This window comes from Schistocerca americana, chromosome 8, assembly GCF_021461395.2.
Source record: "Schistocerca americana isolate TAMUIC-IGC-003095 chromosome 8, iqSchAmer2.1, whole genome shotgun sequence".
NCBI lineage: Eukaryota > Metazoa > Arthropoda > Insecta > Orthoptera > Acrididae > Schistocerca > Schistocerca americana.
The window spans coordinates 285,483,778-285,508,267 of NC_060126.1; the positions used below are offsets into that span (position 1 = coordinate 285,483,778).

The following is a 24,490-nucleotide window of genomic DNA, read 5'->3' on the forward strand; positions in this document are numbered from 1 at the left end:
AGTTTATATCTGTCTCCTTACATTGCACTCCAGCATGTCTTTTGGTCTGTATCGACTACGATTATTCACAGGATCGTCATACATGTCTTTTGATTTACTGTGAACGAATGAGTACAAAACATGATTATCAGTTATGTCAAACCGAACAAGCATCTAAAAGAGACAGATCCGAGTCCTAATAAAGACAAAGAGACCCTTGCAAAATGTTTGATCATTTTTCAAATGGCTGCTAGTTTTGTATTAGTGGTGCTATAAAAAACCTAGTATGAAAGGAGCAGTCAAATGGAAACGAGGAAGATGAAAAAAGTAAGTGAGCTGTTCAGCATTTCAAAAGTATTCGGCATAACTGTTAATACATTTATTCCACTGTGAGACAAGATGACCAGTGCCTTCACGGAAAGATGTTTGCTGTCCCAGGCGTGCACTCGTCGTCCGAGGCTAATTGACGGCTACGAATGTCTCTTTTCAAGGCTCCAAAAATTGGAAATCGTTTGAGGAGACGTCAGGACTGTATCTATCACGTGTGAAGGATTCCCAGCAAAACTTTTCCAGCGTACTCGAAACAACCTTGGCAACATATGGGCAATTGTGATGTTCATTCTGTCAAACAGGACGCGAGAATCAGCTACGTAGCGAGGCAGGTGTTGTGTCAGCATGCTTTGGGGCCCAAGATCATGCCACACCGTGGAATATCAGCATTACGTTTAACGTCCTCTCTCATGTCCCATGGTGTAAAACACTGGACAGTTTCTGCAGGACGGGGATGGAACTGCATGGAAAATTCACTACAGATGCACACGGAAAATGTGAACAGATATGTGTGAAATATCTTAAATATATGCAGGTAATACTTTACATTATTTGTGAAATGCACGTGACGTATGCGTACAGGAGCGGAAGCGCGTGTGTAAAACCTGGTCATGTATGGAACTGTAGTAGAAAATATTAGCATAAGAGAAAAAGAAGACACATGACGATCGATTCCATATTCCTAGATTTCCAGAAGGCTTCTGATACCGTTCCTCACAATCGACTATTAATCTTATTGCGTGCATGTGTAGTATCGTCTCAATTGTCTGACTGGATTCGTGATTTCCTCTCAGAGAGGTCACAGTTCGTAGTGATAGACGGTAAATCTTCGAGTAGAACAGATGTGATATCTGGCGATCTGCAAGGTAGTGTCGTAGGGCCTCTGTTGTTCCTGATTTACATAAATGATCTAGATGATAATCTGAGCAGCTCCCGTAGATTGTTTGCAGATGACGCTGTAATTTACCGTCTAGTAAAATCATCAGATGATCAATTCCCATTACAAAATGATCTAGAGAGAATTTCTGTATGATGCGAAAAGTAATAATTAGCACCAAACAAGGAAAAGTGCGAGGTCATCCACATGAGTACTAAAAGAAACCCGATAAATTTTGGGTATACGATAAATCGCACAAATCTAAGGGCTGTCAATTCGACTAAATACCTAGGAATTGCAACCACGAGCAACTTAAATTGGAGAGACCACATAGATAATATTTTGGGGAACGCGAAGAAAAGACTGCGCTTTGTTGGCAGAACCCTTAGAAGATGCGACAAACGCACTAAAGAGACAGTCTACATTGCCGGCCGGTGTGTCCGTGCGGTTCTAGGCCCTTCAGTCTGGAACTGCGTGACCGCTACGGTCGCAGGTTCGAATCCTGCCTCGGGCATGGATGTGTGTGATTTCCTTAGTTTAGTAAGGTTTAAGTAATTCTAAGTTCTAGGGGACTGATGATCACAGATGTTAATTCCCATAGTGCTCAGAGCCATTTTTGAGACAGTCTACATTACACTTGTGCGTCCTCTGCTGGAACATTTCTGCGCGGTATGGGCTCCTTACCAGGTAGGATTGACAGAGACATCGAAAAAGTCCACAGAAGGGCAGCTCGTTTCGTATTATCGAGCAATAGAGCTGAGAGTGTCAATGATATGATGAGCGAGTTCGGGTGGCAGTCACTGAAACAAAGGCGGTTTTCTTTGCGGCGATATCTATTTACGAAATTTCATTCGCCAGCTTTCTCTTCCGAATGCGAAAATGTTTTGTTGACACCCACGTAGGTAGAGAGAAATGATTATCATAATAAAATAAGAGAAATCGGAGCTCGAACGGAAAGATTTAGGTGCTCCCTTTTCCCACGCGCCATTCGGGAGTGGAATGGTAGAGAGTATGAAAATGGTTCAATGAACCCACTGCCAGGCACTTAAGTGTGAATTGCAGAGTAACCATGTAGATATAGATGTAGATGTATGTTGCAAAACTAGCTCCAGTAACTGTTACAATCAAGAAGTATTCACTACTATATTTATTACATTCAGAAAATTTTAGGTACTCTAAAAATGTATAAGAGTGAAACTGAATGAGGTAACAGAAGAAGACACCAATAACACCGTCTTAATACAATAAACAAGATGAATTCGTACGTACTTAAAGGTAGTACTTGCCGAGAAATTTTCTCACATATTGCTTTTTGTGGCACTGCAGAGATCGAAAAGTAAGGACTGCAAATCAGTTTATTCGGGACCGTGTTTTACAATCTCCTAATATAAAATAAAAATTGGAAATAAAATTTCGTAAATAATCTATGTTACTTTCCTCAATGGTTTCCAGTTTTATGGTAGTCGACTGCAAAAGGAACTCATAGATACCATACTTGTGTAACCCTGGAGACGCAGCACAAGTGGAAGTGGGACATGGTGCCTACACGTGACGACGGTATAAAAGCGGCGTGGCAGGCGCGGGAGCTCAGTCGTCCTCGTTCATCCACGACAGGAGCATCTGCCACAGCAATGGCCGCCGGTACGGTAGGTAACGCTCCCAGGTTGCCTAGTCACCCTCCCATGCATACGTGTGCATACAGACAAGACTGCTCTGACGTGACCTTCAGAATTTGCCGCTGGGACGACGCGCTCGTTTTGGACTCTTCAACTCGACCTTGCGCATCTTCTTGCTCCTGCGACCTTTTCACTCAGTCTCCATTTGCCACCACGCTGTATCCTTTAGGACCGAGCCGTCCTTGAATACGTCGGGACCTGGAGTTAAGTTGGGATTTACCGCTACCCGCCGCTTGCGAAACTTTACGATCAAAGTAGCTGGAGAGTACGTTCCACCGGAGACTTCTGGTAGCGTGATGGCCTGTGCTGCAGTGCTGGTGTTAATCGATTTCACCTTTACATTTGCCAACAAGGCGGTGTAGTAGCTCAACAATAAACGTATGCTCGCCAGGTGTGATTTCAAAGTTACTGTTAGTCCGTCGTGATTTCCTAGAGGACGCTCGCTGTTGTGGCTTTTACAACTAAGCATCAGCGTATTTCGCTTCTTCCTTAGCCATTGGACTTTATATTGCACCGATAACTATCCTGATGTCGACTGATAGTTGACTCTTGAAATCACCGTCTCGCGCGTTCACCTCAACAATTTTGATCTCAATTTGTGCACCTGCCCCAGAGCAATTTTCTCCGTTGATGATGGAAATGATCGATTGTTGTCCTGCGAACGCATTTAGCGCTGCAAATATGAAGGTTAGTGAGATCACTTATTCTGCCTGAATTTGCTATGTAGCAGACAGTTACGTGGCCCAAGATTGTTACTCTACTATCTAAGAATGAAGGAAAACATTCCGTCAGTAATGCTGCAGAGTCCAGTTTCACACAGCACAGGAAAGATCCAACATAAATGTCTCTCTTCCCCTTTCGCATCCGCCCCCCCCCCCCCTGCCCTCGCGTCAGAACCAATGTTTAACATCTGTCAATATAAATAAACTGTAATCGGATTCAGAGCATGTAGCTGTCTTATGATTCGCATGCATATTGTTTGTAACCCGAATTAATTTTGCACATTTTAGTCCATTTCTGCCTGAATTAATTGTCTCTTCTTTTACAAATCAGATATTTATTTGTTCATTGTCATTAATGAAACGTATTACAACAAGCTAAACAAAAAAGTGATTATTAATTTAGCAAAAGGGGGTGTAACATACATGTCACGCCAATCAGATCGTACATTTTAAGTGAAATACATGGCAGTAAATAAAATAAAGCAGTGTATGTCATTTACATTAGGTTTTGGCAACAGCATTCATTTTGTGTGGTATTGTCTAAAACGCTGTGTGCACTAACCAACACATTTACAGTACGTTATTCTGAAATTCCTTTGCAGTTTTCTGCTGCGCAGCATCTTGTTTTTTTTTTTTTTTTTTTTTTTTTTTTTTTTTTTTTTTTTTTTTTTGTGGCACCATAACTACCAGACGATTCTTTCGTCGTATTTGATCATACAGCACTAGACTACAGGGCGACCAGGACCTCTAGTGTTTGTTGCATTGGATGTCAGGTAACATTTCACAATGTAACGCCAAAACTGCACTTGTGGCATATTCATACGTGTCTTTCTGTAGCGAAGCCACGCATTATGTAGAGAGACATTCAGTAACCACGGAATAATTGGCCACCACCATTTATTTCCTCTGATGCTCACTCCGTTGCCCGCATATTTTTGTTGTATTCATATGGTCGCGGTACAAGTATTCTTTTCTTCTCTTGTCTTGAACATCGGCTCACAGAGCTCACTGGATTGATCAAATGGCAAAATGCTTTACCGTGCTTTCATTGTAATCTAAATCTTGCTCAGGCGCAAAGCGGAGAGAAAATATTTTTTTAATATCTCTGTTAATGGACTAAGTTTCCACATTTTATCCTTTACATTGATTTGTGTAGTACCACATGAATGATTGAATCTCATAATTGTTTCAAATCTGTCTCTTCTCATCAAGTTCTGCATCATTTCATTTCTCACATCTGATCTTGAAGCACAGTAACATCTTCTGCTAAGTAGAAATTTATAGCCCGAGAGAATTAGAATTCATAGAAAATCTTTTATCTCTTCAAGTGTTATTTTTGGATCTGGGCAGTCTTTGAACAAAGCGTATTTTGTGCATTCAATACTGAGAAAATCAATTATTTCGTCACTCCAAAACAGTACAAAGCACTGAACTGGAGACAAAATTCTGCCTTTACTGTGATCACTCTTGCAATTTCTTATTACAAATGGTTCAAATGGCTCTGAGCACTATGGGACTTAACTTCTGAGGTCATCAGTACCCTAGAACTTAGAACTAGTTAAACCTAACTAACCTAAGGACATCACACACATTCATGCCCGAGGCAGGACTCGAACCTGCGACCGTAGCGGTGCGCGGTTCCAGACTGTAGCGCCTAGAACCGCTAGGCCACCCCGGCCGGCTCTAATTACAGTTTTTGAGATCTGTATCTTTCCGACCTCATTTGAATTGGCATTTCCTCATTTATGATCAAGAGATCACTCGGTCTCAGGTTCACCACCTAACCTGTTTTTATTTGTTAATACCGCTTCTGCAACAGCACGAATTTGCCTTGGTCCAAGGTTGTCTATTTTCCATCAGAATCCTAATCCGCCTCTACATTACCTTCAGAAGGCCCAGTAAATATATTCGTTACATCTCCTTCCTCCTTCTCAACAACAACCAGGATTTCATGCAAAGACAAGCCTCTAAGAAAGAAGGAACATTTATATTAAACGTTCTGCTTAGCGGAAGATACGTGCAACACTCAATTAAAAACTGTATTTGGAACCATAATACTGAAATGCGTTTTGTAGCTAACCTTTAATATAAATTTCAACACATTTAACATTGTTTTAAAAATTGTATGTTATATTGCTTCAGGAAATAGTACTTACTTCCAATTTCTGGACATAATCCTATTGAGAAAATGTTTTCAGTAAATGAACTATCAGACTGACACTATCCCCTTCCTGCTTTCAACTGGTAGAAACTCGCTTAAATATCAATAGTAGAGCTTCGTTAACTGAGAGACATCCAACAATAGGCATATCAAATACAAGCGTTGTTGCTAACAAGAGAAAACAATGGTAGAATTTTACGTGACATACATGTCACGCTGGGCAGAAAAGGGTTAAAGCAGTACAATGTGTTCTTTTCCTATATGAATTGAAAGAAGAACATTTACAGATTAATGAAGTGCATTTCTCAGTATTTACACTACTGGTCATTAAAATTGCTACACCAAGAAGAAATGCAGATGATGAACGGGTATTCATTGGACAAAGACATTATAGTAGAACTGACATGTGATTACATTTTCATGCAATTTGGGCGCATAGATCCTGAGAAATCAGTATCCGGAACAACCACCTCTGGCCGTAATAACGGTCTTGATACGCCTGGGCACTGAGTCAAACAGAACTTAGATGGCGTGTACAGGAACAGCTGCCCACGCAGCTTCAAAAAATGGTTCAAATGGCTCTGAGCACTATGGGACTTAACACCTATGGTCATCAGTCCCCTAGAACTTAGAACTACTTAAACCTAACTAACCTAAGGACAGCACACAACACCCAGCCATCACGAGGCAGAGAAAATCCCTGACCCCGCCGGGAATCGAACCCGGGAACCCGGGCGTGGGAAGCGAGAACGCTACCGCACGACCACGAGATGCGGGCCACGCAGCTTCAACACGATACCACATTTCATCAAGAGTAGTGACTGACGTATAGTGACGAGCCAGTTGCTCGGCCACCATTGACCAGACGTTTACAGTTGGTGAGAGATCTGGAGAATGTGCTGGCAAGGGCAGCAGTCGAACATTTTCTGTATCCAGAAAGGCCCGTACAGGACCTGCAACATGCGGTCGTGCATTGTCCTGCTGAAATGTAGGGTTTCGCAGGAATCGAATGAAGGGTAGAGCCACGGGTCGTAACACATCTGAAATATAACGTCCACTGTTCAAAGTACCGTCAATGCGAACAAGAGGTGACGGAGACGTGTAACCAATGGCACCCCATACCATCACGCCTGGTGATATGCCAGTATAGCGATGACGAATACATGCTTCCAATGTGCGTTCACCGCGATGTCGCCACACACGGATTCTGTAAACAGAACATGGATTCATCCGAAAAAATGACGTTTTGCCATTCGTGCACCCATTTACGTCGTTGAATACACCATCGCAGACGCTCCTGTCTGTGATGCAGCGTCAAGGGTAAGCGCTGCCATGGCCTCTGAGCTGATAGATCCTGCTGCTGCAAACGTCGTCGAACTGTTCGTGCAGATGGTTGTTGTCATGGAAACGTCCCCATCTGTTGACTCAGGGATCGAGACTTAGCTGCACGATCCGTTACAGCCATGCGGATAAGATGCCTGTCATCTCGACTGCTAGTGATACGAGGCCGTTGGGATCCAGCACGGCGTTCCGTATTACGCTCCTGAACCCACCGATTCCGTATTCGGCTAACAGTCATTTGACCTCGACCGAGCAGCAGTGTCGCGATACGATAATCACAGTCACGATAGGCTACAATCCGACCTTTATCAAAGTCGGAAACGCGATGGTACGCATTTCTCCTTCTTACACGAGGCATCACAACAACGTTCCACCAGACAACGCCAGTCCACTGCTGTTTGTGTATGAGAAATCGGTAGGAACTTTCCTCATGCCAGCACGTTGTAGGTGTCGCCACCGGCGCCAACCTTGCGTGAATGCTCTGAAAAGCTTATCATTTGCATGTCACAGCATCTTCCTCCTGTCGGTTAAATTTTGCGTCTGTAGCACGTCATCTTCGTGGTGTAGCAATTTTAATGGCCAGTAGTGATGATTTCTCAACCTTCTCCTGTTACGTGTGATCGTTTCTTTTTCTCTTACTGACAGGTCAGACCGACAGTTTTCATTTACATTTCCTGTCATTCTACAACTCTATGATTGTTTTACTTTCTTCAACACGACCGCAGCCAGATTTCTTCCCCCTTCATTCTCATAACAAGTCTCCCGTCTCGATGATCTTTCAAATAAAATATCAACTCCATCCTTTCCTTTCTTTTAATTCTTCTTATTCTTCATGTTACATTTAATAGTTCAGACACTTGCCGTGAAGTTTCTATTTTAGAGTCTGGCCAAACCGTTACATTTTAACACTGTTTGACTAGAGCGTATTGACTGTAAGCTAAATATGAGGGATTACTGAAAAATAATCCCTCCGAGTTTTTATATGGAACCTCTTAAAGCTTTATAACTAAGACAATCGTTGTTAACATTCATGTTTACCTTCACGTCTACTTATTTGCAGCCCTCTTCCGCTGAATGGCTCAGAACTATAGCGTGTAACATGCGGTACCGTAATTATCTCGGTGCATGAGAAACAGCTCAGAAAACTAAAATCACGTACTCTAAGCTTTCTTCCACGCACTCCGTCAGCTTGACAGCGTCACACCACAAACTGTGCTACGACATCTGCAACAATCGGAAGCCACGGGTTCACTGTTCCTTCGAAGACTTCACTTTGATATTGACAAAGCGGTGCAAACAGAGGTGAAGTTGTTGCTTCGTCAACATACTCAACTATTCTGCAGTGACGGTGCAGCAAATTACTCTCCCGTTAGAGGAATTTTGTTTATACCATGAAACGGTATAATGGGATGACAATAGTGGAACGAAAGGGTATTCTATCCCAGCTAACGACATTCTGTGCAGCAGATAGCTGTTCCTGAGAAACTTTGTATTAGATGTGGACTCCCCTGCTACAAAAATGTAGAGCAAATATCAAGACTAGACAGGATTGGTGATGTATCACGCAATTTAAAGTAGGAAATGAACGTGGTCTGACATATTAAGCAGTGTCGCTACGATACATGGTTATTCTGGTCATCTTTTGGACATTAAAAAATTGTAATACATGTTTTTTTATAAGATAAAACGTAAATGATCAGCGTAACATGTGAACAAATATAATCAACTTAAGGCCTGATTACAGTTAAACCTGAACCTAAGGATTTCTCTTATGTGTCTGAATGACTTTTTCATCTTCAGATGCTAATTCCGAAGCTATAAAAATTCCAAGTGGAAGCATTCTGATTACTTAGCTGCTGTTAATCTTCTTTTCCCTAGCGTTTATCCTACCATTAGCGGCTCCCTTTTTCAGGATTCGTCAACTTTTATTTTTTGGCTAACTTTGTGGACTTATGTACTTTCTGGAGCAACATTCTTTAACGAAACCTTAGGGAGGGAAGTCATGTGAGTCATTTGTCTCTGAATCGTGGTAACTTTATTCTGAATGTTATATACCTATTGTATTCTCTCAGACAGACATTGAGGAATAACCCAGAATTTACCACAACAAGCATGAAAAAACGCCAAACACAACAGACAGGTTTTTTGGTTGACCAGCGCCAGGCCGTTCGCAAGAACAGGTTCGATCTGGATCAGGCTCGTCTCCCTGTGCGCGCTGCACGTTAACCGTCCTCACACGGGACATGTCCCTCGTCTCGAAACACGCCAGACGTGGTGTCCGTCGTGGTTGCTGCACGCTATGAAACGACTTCCTACATCTCATGGAACGTGCTCGTTATCGTGATTTGCGACCGCAACATTCTCAAGAGGCAGTTTGCGGTATCTGGCACATGATTTACATAGTTTCTTTTACGAAAATGGGCCCGCGTAAGACAGCTGCCTATTATCATAGCGAATGTCGAAGAAAAGCATAGAAAATTCTGGACTCGTCAATAGCGAATAATGTTGCACAACGATTTGACATACATACTACTAGGAGACAGAAAGAAATGACTAACATTAGGCGTTAGTGGGTACTGATTTAAGGCAATGGGTAAATTTGGAAATTTATGCCAGATCGAGAATTGAACCCGCATCTGTTGCTTAGTAGCCAGAAGCGCAGACCACTGCGCCATCCAGGCGCAAAAGTCATCGCAACTGAACCGACTACCCTACCACGCCTCCCGACGGACCAAAATTCTCAACTTATCCATACACTACTGACATCGTGCCCCTGACCACTGTCCTCATTAGTCACGGCATTTCGCCGATTCCCGTAAGAATTGCACCTACACTGGAGTGATCAATTGGTCGGCCCCTTTAATTATGAATGTGTTGTCTGTTCTTGATGTTCCATTGACTACCATTGCTCTGAAGTAAAGTACTTCATCACACACATTTCAGGGTCTAGACTCGTTTCGCAATTTCATTCATAATAGCAGAAACTTCCAGTGTGTAACTTGCGTTTCTTTCTGACATAAACTGTCTATTACTGTAAGATATCTGGCCAGTGGAGAGATATTCCAGTCATTGGCCTCTGCAATAATAATTGCTAAAAATAGGTTATTGTTGATAAATTACATCGAATACTCGAGTAATACTTCTCTTAAATTAGTAACTAAGACCCAGAATCTTTTAGAAAACAAAAGACGAAAAAACCGTAAAGAGGTTGCCATCTCCAATCTGCTGCCTTTATCTTCGCAGCCCACTACACCTTCAAGTTAACTATGACTTCAACATGACAACCAAGCCTTCGTGTGTGGTATACACTGTCACTATCTACAAACGCCATTATTTGATATTTAACTGTGACAAACTGTATCAAAACAATGCACTTTTGATAGATCGCCAAATGCCGTAGCATTGAAACGGTATACTTTCAGAGTACACAAGATGTAACAATATATCAAATGTAGGAAGCCCTCATCTACCAATATGTAATTTCCACTCATTCTAAGCAAATGGTAGCTAGAATGACGCACCTTAGAGAGATCCTCAACTGGCCAATGGTTTGAAGAACCTTATCTTCATATCACTTATTGCATAATACAGAAAACCCACTATATACGCAGCTTAATACAATATGGTTGCTCCGTTCTGTTTGTGGTGAAAAAACGGTGTCGTAACTCACGTTCCTGTCCACGAGGAAAAAATCTTACATTCCAGATTCTTCATTTGAAGCTGCGCAGTATATTGGAACGTGGTATTTCACGCTGTGTCGTCACCGGCTCCTCAGCCTCGTGCGTTTTCATTATGAGAAAAAGTCGAGGTGTTTTGCGTGCAAAACAGTAGGCCTACAACGCATAAAAATTAACTGAAGGCCATCGCCTATAGCAGGTAACTCTGTCATTATGCCAAGGGAACTATGGAGATATATGGCTGCACGAAATAAGTAATGAGGAGTACCAGAAATAAAATTTGCGATTAACTTCCAAATCGGTGACTACGAAGTAAAGGAGTTGCGGAATTCAGCTAGCGTGAAAGTAAAATAACGTATGAAGCATTAAGCAAGGGGGCGTAGAAAGCACTCTCACAGGCAGAGACAGTATTTCTGGCCAAAAGAAATCTACTGGTACCAAATTTAGGCCTCAATATGAAGTAGACCAGGCTGCGAATGAACGTTTGGAGCACAGCTTTGTACAGCAGTGACTCGCGGACTGTGAAAACACCACAAAGAAGAGATTCGTGGCGTTTCATACGCGGTGCCACGGAACGGTGTTGCATATTAGGTGGAATGGTAAGGTAAGGAAATCCGCAGCGTCAACGAAAAAAGGAATATATGGAGAACACTGACAAGAATATGGGACAAAAATTTGGTACGGTGTGTGTTAGGATATCGGGATATTACTTCCATGGTACTAGAGGGAGCCGCAGACGGTAAGAACTGTAGAGGCAGACAGAGATTGGAATATATCCAGCAAATAATTGAGGGCGTGGGCTACAAATAGTATTCTGAGATGAGGAGTTTGGCACAGCAGAGAAATCAGAAGACTGGCAGCTGACAAAAAATATTAAGAGCACAGCAACTGTCAAATAATTTCCAGACATCGTGCTCGTAAGCGATAGTGCAACTATACTCAATAGTACTTCTTTGGCGAGCTATTAAGGCAATTGATCACATGAAGAGCCCACTCACTACATTTTCGTGTGAATCCTTAAACAGTCAGCCAAGACACTAAATTAATCTACGAATGTGTGTTGAAAGGTAATTCCTCATAATTTCTTATGTGAAATCTATCCAAGCTCTTTAAATAAAACAAACGTACGTAACATTCTACATCATTATTCTGCACGTTCACAACTTTTCAGACCTCTGTAGGTAGATTGTTTCGAATTGTAGCGTGTACCATGGTGGTGAGCAGCGTAGCTACTCTGGTACTTTAGAAACAGCGTGCTGCGATAGAATTTCGAATTCGAAGAGTTCGTCCACACGTGGAGCACCCTCTCCTTCAGCAAAGCAATGACAGACCGCAAACGCCGACGCCTGGCGTTCACTGTCATCGATCATCCTCTGTACACTCCCAACTTAGCCCCATCCAATTTTCTTCCGTTTCCAAAACGTAAAGAACAGTTTGCGAGGACTTCCCTTTGACAGTGATGAAGTGCTGTATGGATGTATGGAGAGGTGAGATTGTGGCCCAGTAAACAAAGTCAAACGTCCTACAGTGACGGTATCAACAAACGTAACTGGTTGCGTGTGTTTATCGCCTGGATGATTATGTTGACAAATAACTATTTAGACATAAAGAATGAAGACAAAGGATGTTAATATTGTTTTATTTAAAAAACTTTGAGCTTTTTCACATAAAAAATTGGGAGCTACCCCTTTCCAGCACGCCCTCGTGGTATATAGTTATTCTCCATGTTGCAGGAAAACATGGCAGCAACTACACTACTAGCCATTAAAATTGCTACACCACGAAGATGACGTGCTACAGACGCGAATTTTAACCGACACGAAGAAGATGCTGTAATATGCAAATCATTAGCTTATCAGAACATTCACACAAGGTTGGCGCCGGTGGCGACACCTACAACGTGCTGACATGAGGAAATTTTCCGACCGATTTCTCATACACAAACAGCAGTTGACTGGCGTTGCCCGGTGAAATTATGTTGTGATGCCTTGTGTAAGGAGGAGAAATTCGTACCATCACGTTTCCGACTTTGATAAAGGTCAGATTGTAGCCTATCGCGATTGCGGTTTATCCCATCGCGACATTGCTGCTCGCGCTGGTCGAGATCCAATGACTGTTAGCAGAATATGGAATCGGTGGCTTCAGGAGGGTAATACGGAACGCCGTGCTGGATTCCAACGGCCTCGTATTACTAGCAGTCGAGATGACAGGCACCTTATCCGCATGGCTGTAACGGATCGTGCTGCCACGTCTCGCTCCCTGAGTCAACAGATGGGGACGTTTGCAAGACAACAACCATCTGCACGAACAGTTCGACGACGTTTGCAGTGGCATGGACTATCAGCTCGGAGACCATGGCTGTGGTTACCCTTGACGCTGCATCACAGACAGGAGCGCCTGCGATGGTGTGTACTCAAAGACGAACCTGGGTGCACGAATAGCAAAACGTAATTTTTTTTTCGGACGAATCCAGGTTCTGTTCACAGCATAATGAAGGTCGCATGCGTATTTGGCGACATCACGGTAAACGCACATTGGAAGCGTGTATTCGTCATCGCCATACTGGCGAATCACCCGGCGTGATGGTATGGGGTGCCATTGGTTACACGTCTCGGTCACCTCGTGTTCGCATTAACAGCACTTTGAACAGTGGACGTTCCATTTCAGATGTGTTACGACCCGTGGCTCTACCCTTCATTCGACCCCTGCGAAACCCTACATTTCAACAGGGTAATGCACGACCGCATGTGGCAGGTCCTGTACGGGCCTTTCTGGATACAGAAAATGTTCGAATGCTTCCTGTCTAGCACATTCTCCAGATCTCTCACCAATTGAAAACGTCTGGTCATTGGTGGCCGACCAACTGGCTCGTGACAATATGCCAATCACTACTCTTGATGAACTGTGGTATCGTGTTGAAGCTGCATGGGCAGCTGTACCTGTACACGCCATCCAAGCTCTGTTTGACTCAATGCCCAGGCGTATCAAGGCCGCTATTATGGCCAGAGGTGGTTGTTCTGGGAGTTGGTTTCTCAGGATCTATGCACCCAAATTGCGTGGAATTGTAATCATATGTCAGTTCTAGTATAATGTCTTTGTCCAATGAATACCCGTTTATCATCTGCATTTCTTCTTGGCGTAGCAATTTTAATGGCCAGTAGTGTATCTTCATTCGACCTAATATCGTGTCCCGAAAGGTTGGGAGAAGATAACATATTGCTATTGGCGTTATCCGTCAGTGAAGAAAAGTTTCATAATCTGCTTCTACCACGTAACACCAGAAGTGTTAAGTTACAATGGAACTTAAATACAGATACTAATATACATGGATCGACTTGTAGTACTGTGCCTTCCATTTTTACAGCTAGTGCCACACAGCTAACATGTTCGGAATATGTACCACATCAAATGGTTATGGATCAAGATGATTTTGTTTCTTCGACGTCAAACGAATGTGCAGGCCTTCTTTACAAAAACGCGCGCTAGCTGCAAGTTTTCCTTGGAGACGAACAGTAAGGGAATCTCATATACCTTCGAGATAATCGGGAGATACGAGTATTATTTTCCGTCTACGTTTCCATCTGTTATACAACGGAAGCTGTAGAACACAAGGTCATGAATATTCTTCAGCAAATTTCTGAAAGCACATGAACAATTCTAACCCAGCAAGTCGATAGTAAAAACTCTGAAAAATGTCTGCATTGATAATCTACTTGCTTACTTTAACGCTGGACTAACGTGTCACCTTCTAGGACCATGTGGCGTGTAGGTGCTTGCCAACTAACCTGCCTCCTGAAGATGTCAGATCTACTAGACCTAGGCTTCCAATTTAAATATCAAGCCAGAGGTACCTAAGTAGATAACATCTAGAAAAGCTTATGTTACAGCTGGACTCTACTGTCACATAATTAGTAGTTGTTGACAGCCTTGGATCTGTCTTAACGTGTTTACTTGGCAGGATTTTTTTCTTTTTTTAATCTGTTTAAGTAGCAAATCCTCTTGGCTCAACAGCGTGGTGAAAGTTATCAGAGACCACTTATGGGAAATGAGAGTTTCTGCTTTCTTTCATCTTTCATTACCATCTTTCCGTAACCGCTACTGAAAAATGAGTTTTAAATCTTATGGGACTTAACTGCTAAGGTCACCAGTCCCTAAGCTTACACGCTACTTAGCCTAAATTATCCTAAGAACAAACACACACAACCATGCACGAGGGAAGACTCGAACCTCCGCCAGGACCAAACTGCTACTGCCAGTGATACTTGTGTGCAGTAGCGTGTGTGGTCTGAGACACTAACGATAAACCACCGAACTTTATGAAGAGTATGATGCACACAATACGGAACATTGCATGGATAGATAAATGCCAAAACTATAGCACAATCAGTTTGACAGCGAACATACGCAAGAACGTCCGCCTCCACAACTGAGTGGTCAGCGTAGATGGATGCCATGCGGAGTGCACTCAGCCTCATAAGTTCCGTTGTGGGCCTATTTGTCCGCAGAATAGCGGCTCCACTGTCTGGAAAGTCTGCAAAAGAGCAGGAAGAGTAGTATGCTGTCTAAATGCCCCTCCCACCGCATCGCCCTGACGATGTAAAGCGACCCGTAGACACCCATTGGGCTTGCACATCCTGGTGATGAGGTCGTTCACACATAAGTATGAAAAATAAAATTTAACATTTCTTGGATGACGATCACGCTGCCTATGAGAAACGACATCTGGGTTGCAGATCGACTTGCGCTCGATAATGGAAACAAAATAAAAACAAGTACCCTTTCACAGTATTTACAAGGGCTATTCGGAAAATGTGATCTGATTGGGCGCGAAATGGAAGCCACTGTGCAAATCCTACAAAGCTTTGGGCAGTGTCTCTAATATGCCCGGCGATCGCATAAAATCGCTCGTTTCAGTTCTGAACGCAATGAGCGAGTAAAGGTTCCTAGAAACAACAGTGTCTCCCACCAAGTATGAGGGCCCGCTGAGAGGTTTCACCTCATGGTATGTAGCCCACATAACACAACCGCTACGTACTCCCTGCTTCATTGCAATTCTCAGATGCAGTCTGCGGGGGCAGTGAAGAAGCTTATGCAGCCTTTTCGACGGGAAGTGTTAGACCACCCACAACACAGCCCTAATTGGCTCGTCCTGAGTATCATCTCTATTCACACGAAACGCTGGATATGAACTCGCTACAGACCAGCATAGAGAATTTTCGGAAAGCACAGGCGGCTGCCTTCTATGACGAGAGTGTTGGAAAGTTGGTATAACGCTACGACAAATGTCGTCACCGATCGGACCGTATTTTCCAGTCTTCGTATAAAGAGCATACGAAAATGTACATAATGTGCGTTGGGGCGTTCTGCCGACTTGCCGTTTCCATTTTCTGCACAATATTTCGACGACCGAGCCAGTGATCTTCTTCAGGTGCTGGGAGTGTTGTTGTTATGTTTGTTCGTGACCTGGACTCCAACCAGGCTCTGGCTGCAGAAATGGCTGTAACCGTGCTGGACATCGAGAGAAAAGTTGATCAGTCGTACTCGATGGCGTGTGCCGGTGTGTCAGCGTGCCAGCATCCCATGGATTTCAATTTTCCAATGGGCGAGAGACATTTTCCGTAAGCCGTGGTCCAGCCTGGCCGCAGCTGCTGTTGACAGCATCGTCTGTTGAGCACGGCTGTAATATGGAGCCTCGTCCACTACCCCAGACGAAATACGCAAACCCAGGGAAGTAATTTATAAAGTTCTTGAAGTTTGGGAAAACACTGATAGGAGATGTAGTCTTAAGAGACAAATAACTTCCTTCCCCAGAGGTGAAAGACTATTTCTTTCTACCTTTTTTCGGTTTTTACGAGAAACGTTTCATTCTTCACAGATATCTGCCATGACAAAAAATATTCATATTGATATTCTGTTCAAAGAAGGTTATATCCTCGTATTAGGGACGATAACTAATTTCCGAGACATTCTAGCTGGAAGAGTAAAAATACATTAGCCTACGTGTTGGGCATAATTTTCAACTTCGATTTTAATTCATTTAAATATTTCCTCTATTTCTTCTGACCTGTTTGCTTTACATGCAACTAGAAACATATATCTACATCTAGAAACATATACGTATCACATAAATGTTTGTACTAAAGCAAGTGGGTTAAAGAAAAAAGAGGGGGGGAGAGAAATTGTTTTTAAAACTGACATTTATTGATTCTGAACATTTTTGTAATACAGAATTTTATTCAGTGTTATGCACCTTAATATTTATATTGGACCTAAAATTATTTGTCAATAAAATTAATAACAGTTCTAGAATTATGTAACAGCTACTGTCTTTATAATATATTTACAATGATCATCCACTGCCGTGACGAAAGTCACGTTATGCCTCCTAATACCGAGTCGGACCTCCTTTTGCCCGGCATAGTGAAGCAACTTGACACGGCATGGATTCAAGAAATTGTTGGAAGTACTCTGAAGAAATATTCAGTCATGCTGCCTCCATAGCCGTCCGTGATTGCGGAAGTGTTAGGTACGGGATTTTGTACACGAACTGATCTCTCGATTATGTCACATGAGTGTTTGACTGGATTCATGTCGGGTGTTCTGGTGGTCAAATTTTTCGCTCGTATTGTCCAAATGTTTTTCAGACCAATCGCCAACGGCTGTGACCCCGTGAAATGAAGCATTCTCATCCATAAAAACTCCGTCGACGTGTGGGAGCGTAAAGTCCGTGAATGACTTCTAATGGTCTATGACTGCAAAAGGTCTCCAAGAAGCCGAACACTAACATTTCCAGTCAACTATCGGTTGAGTTGGACCAGGGGACCCTGTGCATTAACGCATGACTTCGTCGCACTGCCCTACCGGTTACATTCTGTACATCCCACATTGATTTCTGTGGTTATTTCACGAAGTGTTGCTTGTCTGTTAGCACTGACAACCCAATGCAAATGCCGCTACTCTCGGTCGTTAAGTGAAGACCGTCAGTCTCTGCGTTGTCCGTGGTGAGAGGTAATTCCTAAAATTTGGTATCGTCGGCAAACTTTTGGCACTGTGGATCTCGGAATATATTGCATTCCCTAAACGTTTCCAAAGTGGAATGCCCCATGGGTCTAGCTCCAGCTACCATGCCGAGTTCAAGGCCTGGTAATTCCCATCGTGTGCCGCTAATCACGTCGGAAACCTTTACACATAAATCACTCGATGGCAAATGACAGCTCCGCTAATGTACTGTCTTTTTAAACCTGCCATCTGCACATGTGCATAACGCTATTCCACGACATTTGTCGTCTCGTTGTATGCACAACACCTACACAGCTAAAATACTGCAATATCTGTTGAACAAATAAGCCGCTGTGCATCATTATTTCCAGAAAGCTCTCCTCTGAAACTTCTGTCAAAGCAGTGCGAGTCATGCTGGTTCATCTCCATGCTCGACAGATTTTACACGCTGTTGTGCAGAATAAGTCAGCCTTCATATACATGCATTTTCTTCCGCGACCTTGAGTGCAGCAACATGAAATTACTAGTATTATCTTGTCTGTAGATGGCAGTCATTTCATTTGAACTGGAGAGCGTGATGAGTTTTATTCCCTCCAATTATAGTTTCTGGGATCCAAGCTGTTACCCAATCCTAGCTGGACTTGTAGACACGCTCGGAAGGAGTTGAGGCGTCTTGCGTCAGTGGTGGGTGGCAAACGAGAGAGTATGAAAGCATTGCTTGCTTGACCCACGAACACATTAAAATATTGACAATTTTTATGAGTTAAGGTGGCACAATTACGACTATTTCGTGTTTTATGTACAGAGAGAGACAGAGGAGGGAGAGGTAGAGAGAGAGAGAGAGAGAGAGAGAGAGAGAGAGAGAGAGAGAATGTATTTTTCTCCCGCTTTCGCAGTGGCCTCAGGACTGGAAACTTTTTTATTTCAAATTCCATGTCACAATTCTCACTACTTATCAAAGAACGTATCTTGAAATTCAATTTGGTAAGACGAAGACGATCTTAAACTTCTATCATCTGCTTGTATCAATGTCTGGTTAACTAATTTCTTTACCTTACGTTTCTTAATATAGTCTCGACGACATAGCTTATTCACTTCATTCATGTCAACGTTCTGTAGAAGAGTACGAGCTTCATGCTTCCGTTCCTTGGTGACACGTACAAAATTTTCTAACGCCTTCGTCACTTTTGACTCCTTTCTTTACGAAATAAATTTACCTCAAATAAAACAGATGGTAAGGTCGAGTATGATCTCTCTCTCAGTCCACAGAACAAAAGCGTAAGAAGCAGCATTACATAACACAACAGGCGCAATTATTTCGCACGGCTCTAATAAGCGCACGACATAAAGTCAACTAAACTGGATGCTTTTTGTTAGAAACGACAGCGACAGCTCCACGGGACCGGTGACAGATGGGAATGGGAACTCCCCGTTTTCATTGTTGGGCTCCTAATCCTGATTCTAACAGTACTGAAAGCACAAGAAATTTTTTCAAGTTAAAAATCTGCGAAATATTTCCACATACCAAATTACTCTCTTTATTTGCATAAATGACCAAATATCAAAGGCAGAATCCAATCCAACCCTCATATTTCGAAAATTATTCGTCTGACTTAAAATACGCACAAAATCTTTTTTGTGTAGAATTTACGGGAAATCTCCGTTGTTCTCTCCAAAAAATGAACGATTTTATGCAGAAATTTTTAAAAATGGAGAACTGAGTTTTGGTGGCGAATAAAAGGGGGACGCGCTCTCCCTACTGGCTTTTCTGTCTCTTGTGCTCCAGATCTGTGCAAACGATTTGTGAGACAAAATGAGCAGCCCTCTTGTAAAGTCATCGTCCAAAACGGAATTTCAAAATGATTTAGACAGGATATCTGTATATTTCAAAAACTGGTAATTGATTCTACATATTGAAACGTGTGAAGCCATCCACATGAGTACTAAAAAGGATCTGCAAAATATCTGTTAGACAATAAATCACATACATATCTAAAAGCTGTCAATTTAACTAAATACATAGGAATTACAATTACAAACATAACTGGAACAATCACCTTGATAATGAAGCGTTGAATGCAAACCAAACACTTATCTTTATTGGCAGAACACTTCAAAAATGCTACAGATCTATTACAGAAACTGCTTACACTAAACTTGTCCTTCCTGTGCTATCCAGTGTGCCTTAACCTTGAGATAGGATTGACGGAAGATATCGAAAAATTTCAAAGGCCAGTTCGTTCTGTATTATCGTGATAAAGGACAGAGAGTGCCACAGGTGTGATACACGCATTGAGGCGGCAATCATTAAAACAAAAGCGTCTCACTTTAAGACGAGAACTTCGGATAAAGTTTCAGTCACCACGATTCTCCTTCGAACGCGAAATTATTTTGTTGGTGTCCACTTGAACTGGGGAAGTGATCATCCTAATGAAATAAGCGAAATCAGAGCTCGTAGGAAACATTTAATAATTTGTTCTCCTGCACGCTGTTCGAGAGTAGAATGGTAGTAAAATAGCTTAGATGTGGTCAATGAACCCTCAGCCAGGTACTTCATAGTGAACTGCAGAGAAATAAAGATGCAGGAAAGATGGCGAGGTGGCATTGCACAGTCCATTGCATTTGCTGGGTCACACTCACTGCAAGGCAGCAGTAGGGCTACAGGGGCACGGCCCCACTCCGTATTGTTGCCAGATGTATCCAAGATGGCGGCGATGACGTCATACAAGATGGCGGCTTGTAGATGTAGCAACACCGCATGATGTCATCCCAAATGGCGGCTGTGGCGTCATCCAAGCTGGCGGATTTTAGTGGGAAGTTTGAATTTTGGTGAGAAGATAGATCAGTTAGGCTACCTCCACTAACCTAATCCCCCTCCCCTCCCATAGAAAAATGGCAGGAAGTTCAAATTCCAACAGGATAATGCATCACGCCACGGTTATTTCTACTAACCTAAGAAAATGGCGGGAAGTCACATGGACTACCTACACTAACCTAAGTCACCCGACTGCACCTCCTCCTAGGAACTGGCGCCAAGTTTGAATTTTGACGGTGAAGAAAGGTCACTTGAGCTATATCTATTAATGTAAGAAAATGGCGGGAAAGAAAGGGCATTTGGACTAACCTCAGTCACCTGTCTGCCACCTCCTCCTAGGGATTCACGGGAAAAGGACTCGATCAGTGCTAGCCTGTTGGAGAGAGGAGGGAGTGTATTTATTTTTGAACAATTTACTTAGGGACGGATTTTGAGAGATAGTATCCTTATTACACTGATAGAAAACACATGCTCTGACATGTTTGGGGTCACACCACACAGCCTACAGGCATGCAAACCACTAGAAGACTCTGCAAACGTGCTTGCCAATCGTCAACTGTCGAAATCATCTACCAGTTTTCACTTAAACAATTTGAGCCACTACTGCCATACAGTGCATTCGCCACAAGGTCCAGAGCCCAAATGACCTAGTACACAGTACCATTACCAGAGGGCACTGTCGTCAATTCTGTGACGTAATACAAGATGACAGCCATGAAGTCAGCTGATGACGCAAACATCATTATCTAAGATGGCGGCAAACAGTATGTTCACCATGAAGTCTGGACCTAGGACACACTACTGCCACCAGAGTGTGCTGTCGTTCTTTCCATGATGTAATCTAAGATGGTGAGGGGAAATGGCAGTACAGTGTGTTTACCATGAGGTCCAGAGTTCAACTAACCTAGTATACAGTACTGCCACCAGAGGGTACTCTCATCCCTTCAGTGACATAACCTATGATGGCGGTCTAGGGTGGGGGAAAATGGTGGGGAAACGAGTCTGCCTGTGCTGGACATAAGTCTTTATTTTGCAGGAATTATCTCCACCATGAGATCTAGACTCCAACTAACATAGTACACAGTACATATGTTAAGTAATCCCACCAAGTCTGATTAGAGTGCATAACTCAACCAATTTTTTTACTCTTTATACTGAAACAGTTGAGTTACCTCACTAGAAGTACAATAGCCAAATACCTTGATACCTCTATATATGTACATTGTTAGGTAAAAAAGACAATGTTAATTATGATAATTTAAACATTTTGTCGCTATGAGCTCAGCAACCGTGTATGCAATTATATAAAATGTAATAGTCAGCCAACCGGATAGCTGACTATTATATTTTATACAATTATAATTAATTAAAATATTGAAAAATTTCTAGATACATTCAAGGTACTTTAGCTAAATGGAACTCGATTCCATAGCCATAATCTACTAATTAACATATCATTCGATGTACGTAGCAAACTATTTTTGTATTAGTTTCCTTTTATGGTTTTAGCTGCTCTCCCTCTCCATGGCAATGGGATTTACCCAATACATTACATCAGTAATTGCTTACGTCAATCTGTGCGGGTAGCCAAACTCTACTTTGATAAACGGAATGTTATTTAAAATAGCCTTCTGTGGCAACTGGAATATGGCCAACTTCACTGCCTTATCATAGAATCGATCACCGTTATTCGTTTACAATGCAAGTACATCGTCCTTCCATATTACCACTGGGGAAAATACTTGTATCGGTTTTAGATGTCCCAGAAGCATTCTCAGTTGAGCACTTAATAATGCTCTCCTCCTCTGTCAGTCCGTGTTTATAAAAGACTATATGGGACCTGTCTGACCACTGCATACCAGGGTGGGCCTATAAATCCCTTGCCATTGATAATGTTCTATTGCACGTTGAACAAGCCTTTATGTTTGGTGTCTATTCGTTTTTCTATAACACGTTTATATCATTGAACAACCACTGACATTTTTGGGCTCACACTATAAAATCTGTATACATATGTACGCCATTTCTTTCTTCGACATCTTTAATTACCATCCCCAGTGACAACTTTTGTGTGTGCTGTGAATACGACATTCCTAATCATTTTTGACTAGTATTCCTTTCACAATGAACTTGAAGTGATTACATTCCGACTAACGTCGTACACCCAAAGTAATGAATTGCCAGCCGGTCGTTAGTCCTTGTATAAATCAGGGCTACAAAATCGTGCTTTCTGATTGAAACAGAGCCTCATTTGACGTCGGGCAGCACTTTTATTTATTTTCTGCTTTTTGCTTTCAGCTGTTCCTCCTAGTGACGTTGGTGACTGTTGTGTGTGCGGCACCCCAACGTGACAATCCGAAAGACGCTACTATTCTGGAGCAGGAGAACGACTTCAATGGCGTCGACAACTGGCGCTGGAGGTATAGAGTCTCATTTAAAATACATGTAACTTTACTGAATATCATAAAAACACTGGGAAGGACTCAGCTCCAGTTATGAGGATTCAGTGGAAACAACCTTTCTAAAGACGTTTAGAGCGCTTCTGCTCAGTATCATGTAATTACAGAAGAATATCCATAGACTTAGATCTTTTCGAAGAGAAATGCAGTGTCTCATTTTCTCAATGTTTTCTGCTCCGTGTACTAATACTGTACGTGAAAGAAAGGACTTTTCGTCAAATCCAAAATGAGAGAACTTACACTCTAGTGTTCCGTTGGTTGGTATTTGTTCTTCATGTTATGTTCATGAGTCATAAATCCCACTACGAAAGAGAAATTTTGGGCTACAAAACACAAAACACTATTTTTCTGTTTGATAACCTTCGCCGTAGATTTGTCAAAGAAAGTAAAGAAAAAGAATGTGGTCATAACAATTTGTCTCCCGAACGGGGATGTATCACCAAGTCACTTGAACGAAGTCTGATCCAGTGTCTGGTTAGCAGTGGTCTATGACACAAGAATCTGTTGTATCAATTCCGCAATTTATGATGAGTTATAGAGTGCAATGGTAAGTACATTTGCTAAAATTGGAATAGCATGGCGTTCTGGGTGTATCGGACGATGGTAAATTCAATTTCAGCCTCATACGGTTATTGTAAAGTTCATGTTTTCAGATGTTAAAAAAATGAAAGTGCCGCATCAAATTATAAAGAGTGATCTCAGTTTTACAGTATTCATACCAGGTCCTGGCAAATACGAGCGGACATTTCATCAGAGTTGATAGTGCGACACTTGCATCAGCCTAATATTCAGATCAGCACGGAGAGTAATATACAAGATGTCCCAAAATGTTTTCGAAACAAATTAGAGGCGTTGTAGAAGATCTTTTGACGAACAAACAGTGGACAGAAATGCGTGTCGGATAACATCACCCAACGATGCTACAGAGTATCGTAGTTACACGCGGCTGTCACTATGCCAATGCTTCGGCAACATACGTGACTTTTTATGCTGACTGCCTGTAGGCGGAGTGTCACACTTGCTTGTTATTCAGTGATCGAGACTGATTGCCTCTATCGCTATAGGTGAAGATGAAGCTAGCTGCTGCACAAAAAGACCTGGTCTCCTATGAATGTGTGTTCTGATGCCTTGGTCGATAACAGTTTTGTACGCAGTTCCATCGACTGCTTGTGTTTTTCTAGGAAGCCTCTAAAATCTCCATTGTTTTTAAGTATACAGGGGAGAAGTGACCTGCAGATGGAAACCCGTGTCCGAAACCATCATCCACCAACGCAATAGAGCGTCACGTTCACATGAGACCAGATGTGCCTACACAGCTGCTACTGTGGTGTCACCGCCAGACACCACACTTGCTAGGTGGTAGCCTTTAAATCGGCCGCGGTCCGGTAGTATACGTCGGACCCGCGTGTCGCCACTGTCAGTGATTGCAGACCGAGCGCCACCACCCGGCAGGT

General features: G+C 42.5%; 1 protein-coding gene across 1 annotated transcript in view; it reads left to right on the top strand.

The window, feature by feature from the left end:
* The first annotated feature begins 2,777 nt into the window (after nucleotides 1-2,777).
* LOC124544837 (endocuticle structural glycoprotein ABD-5-like) overlaps nucleotides 2,778-24,490 on the top strand; it is a 37,191-nt gene continuing 15,478 nt past the window's right edge. The window contains exons 1-2 of the mRNA XM_047123540.1: nucleotides 2,778-2,832; nucleotides 22,876-22,997. Of these exons, the coding sequence (XP_046979496.1) occupies nucleotides 2,818-2,832; nucleotides 22,876-22,997 (137 nt within the window). The 5' untranslated portion in view covers nucleotides 2,778-2,817. The remainder of the gene's footprint in view (nucleotides 2,833-22,875; nucleotides 22,998-24,490) is intronic.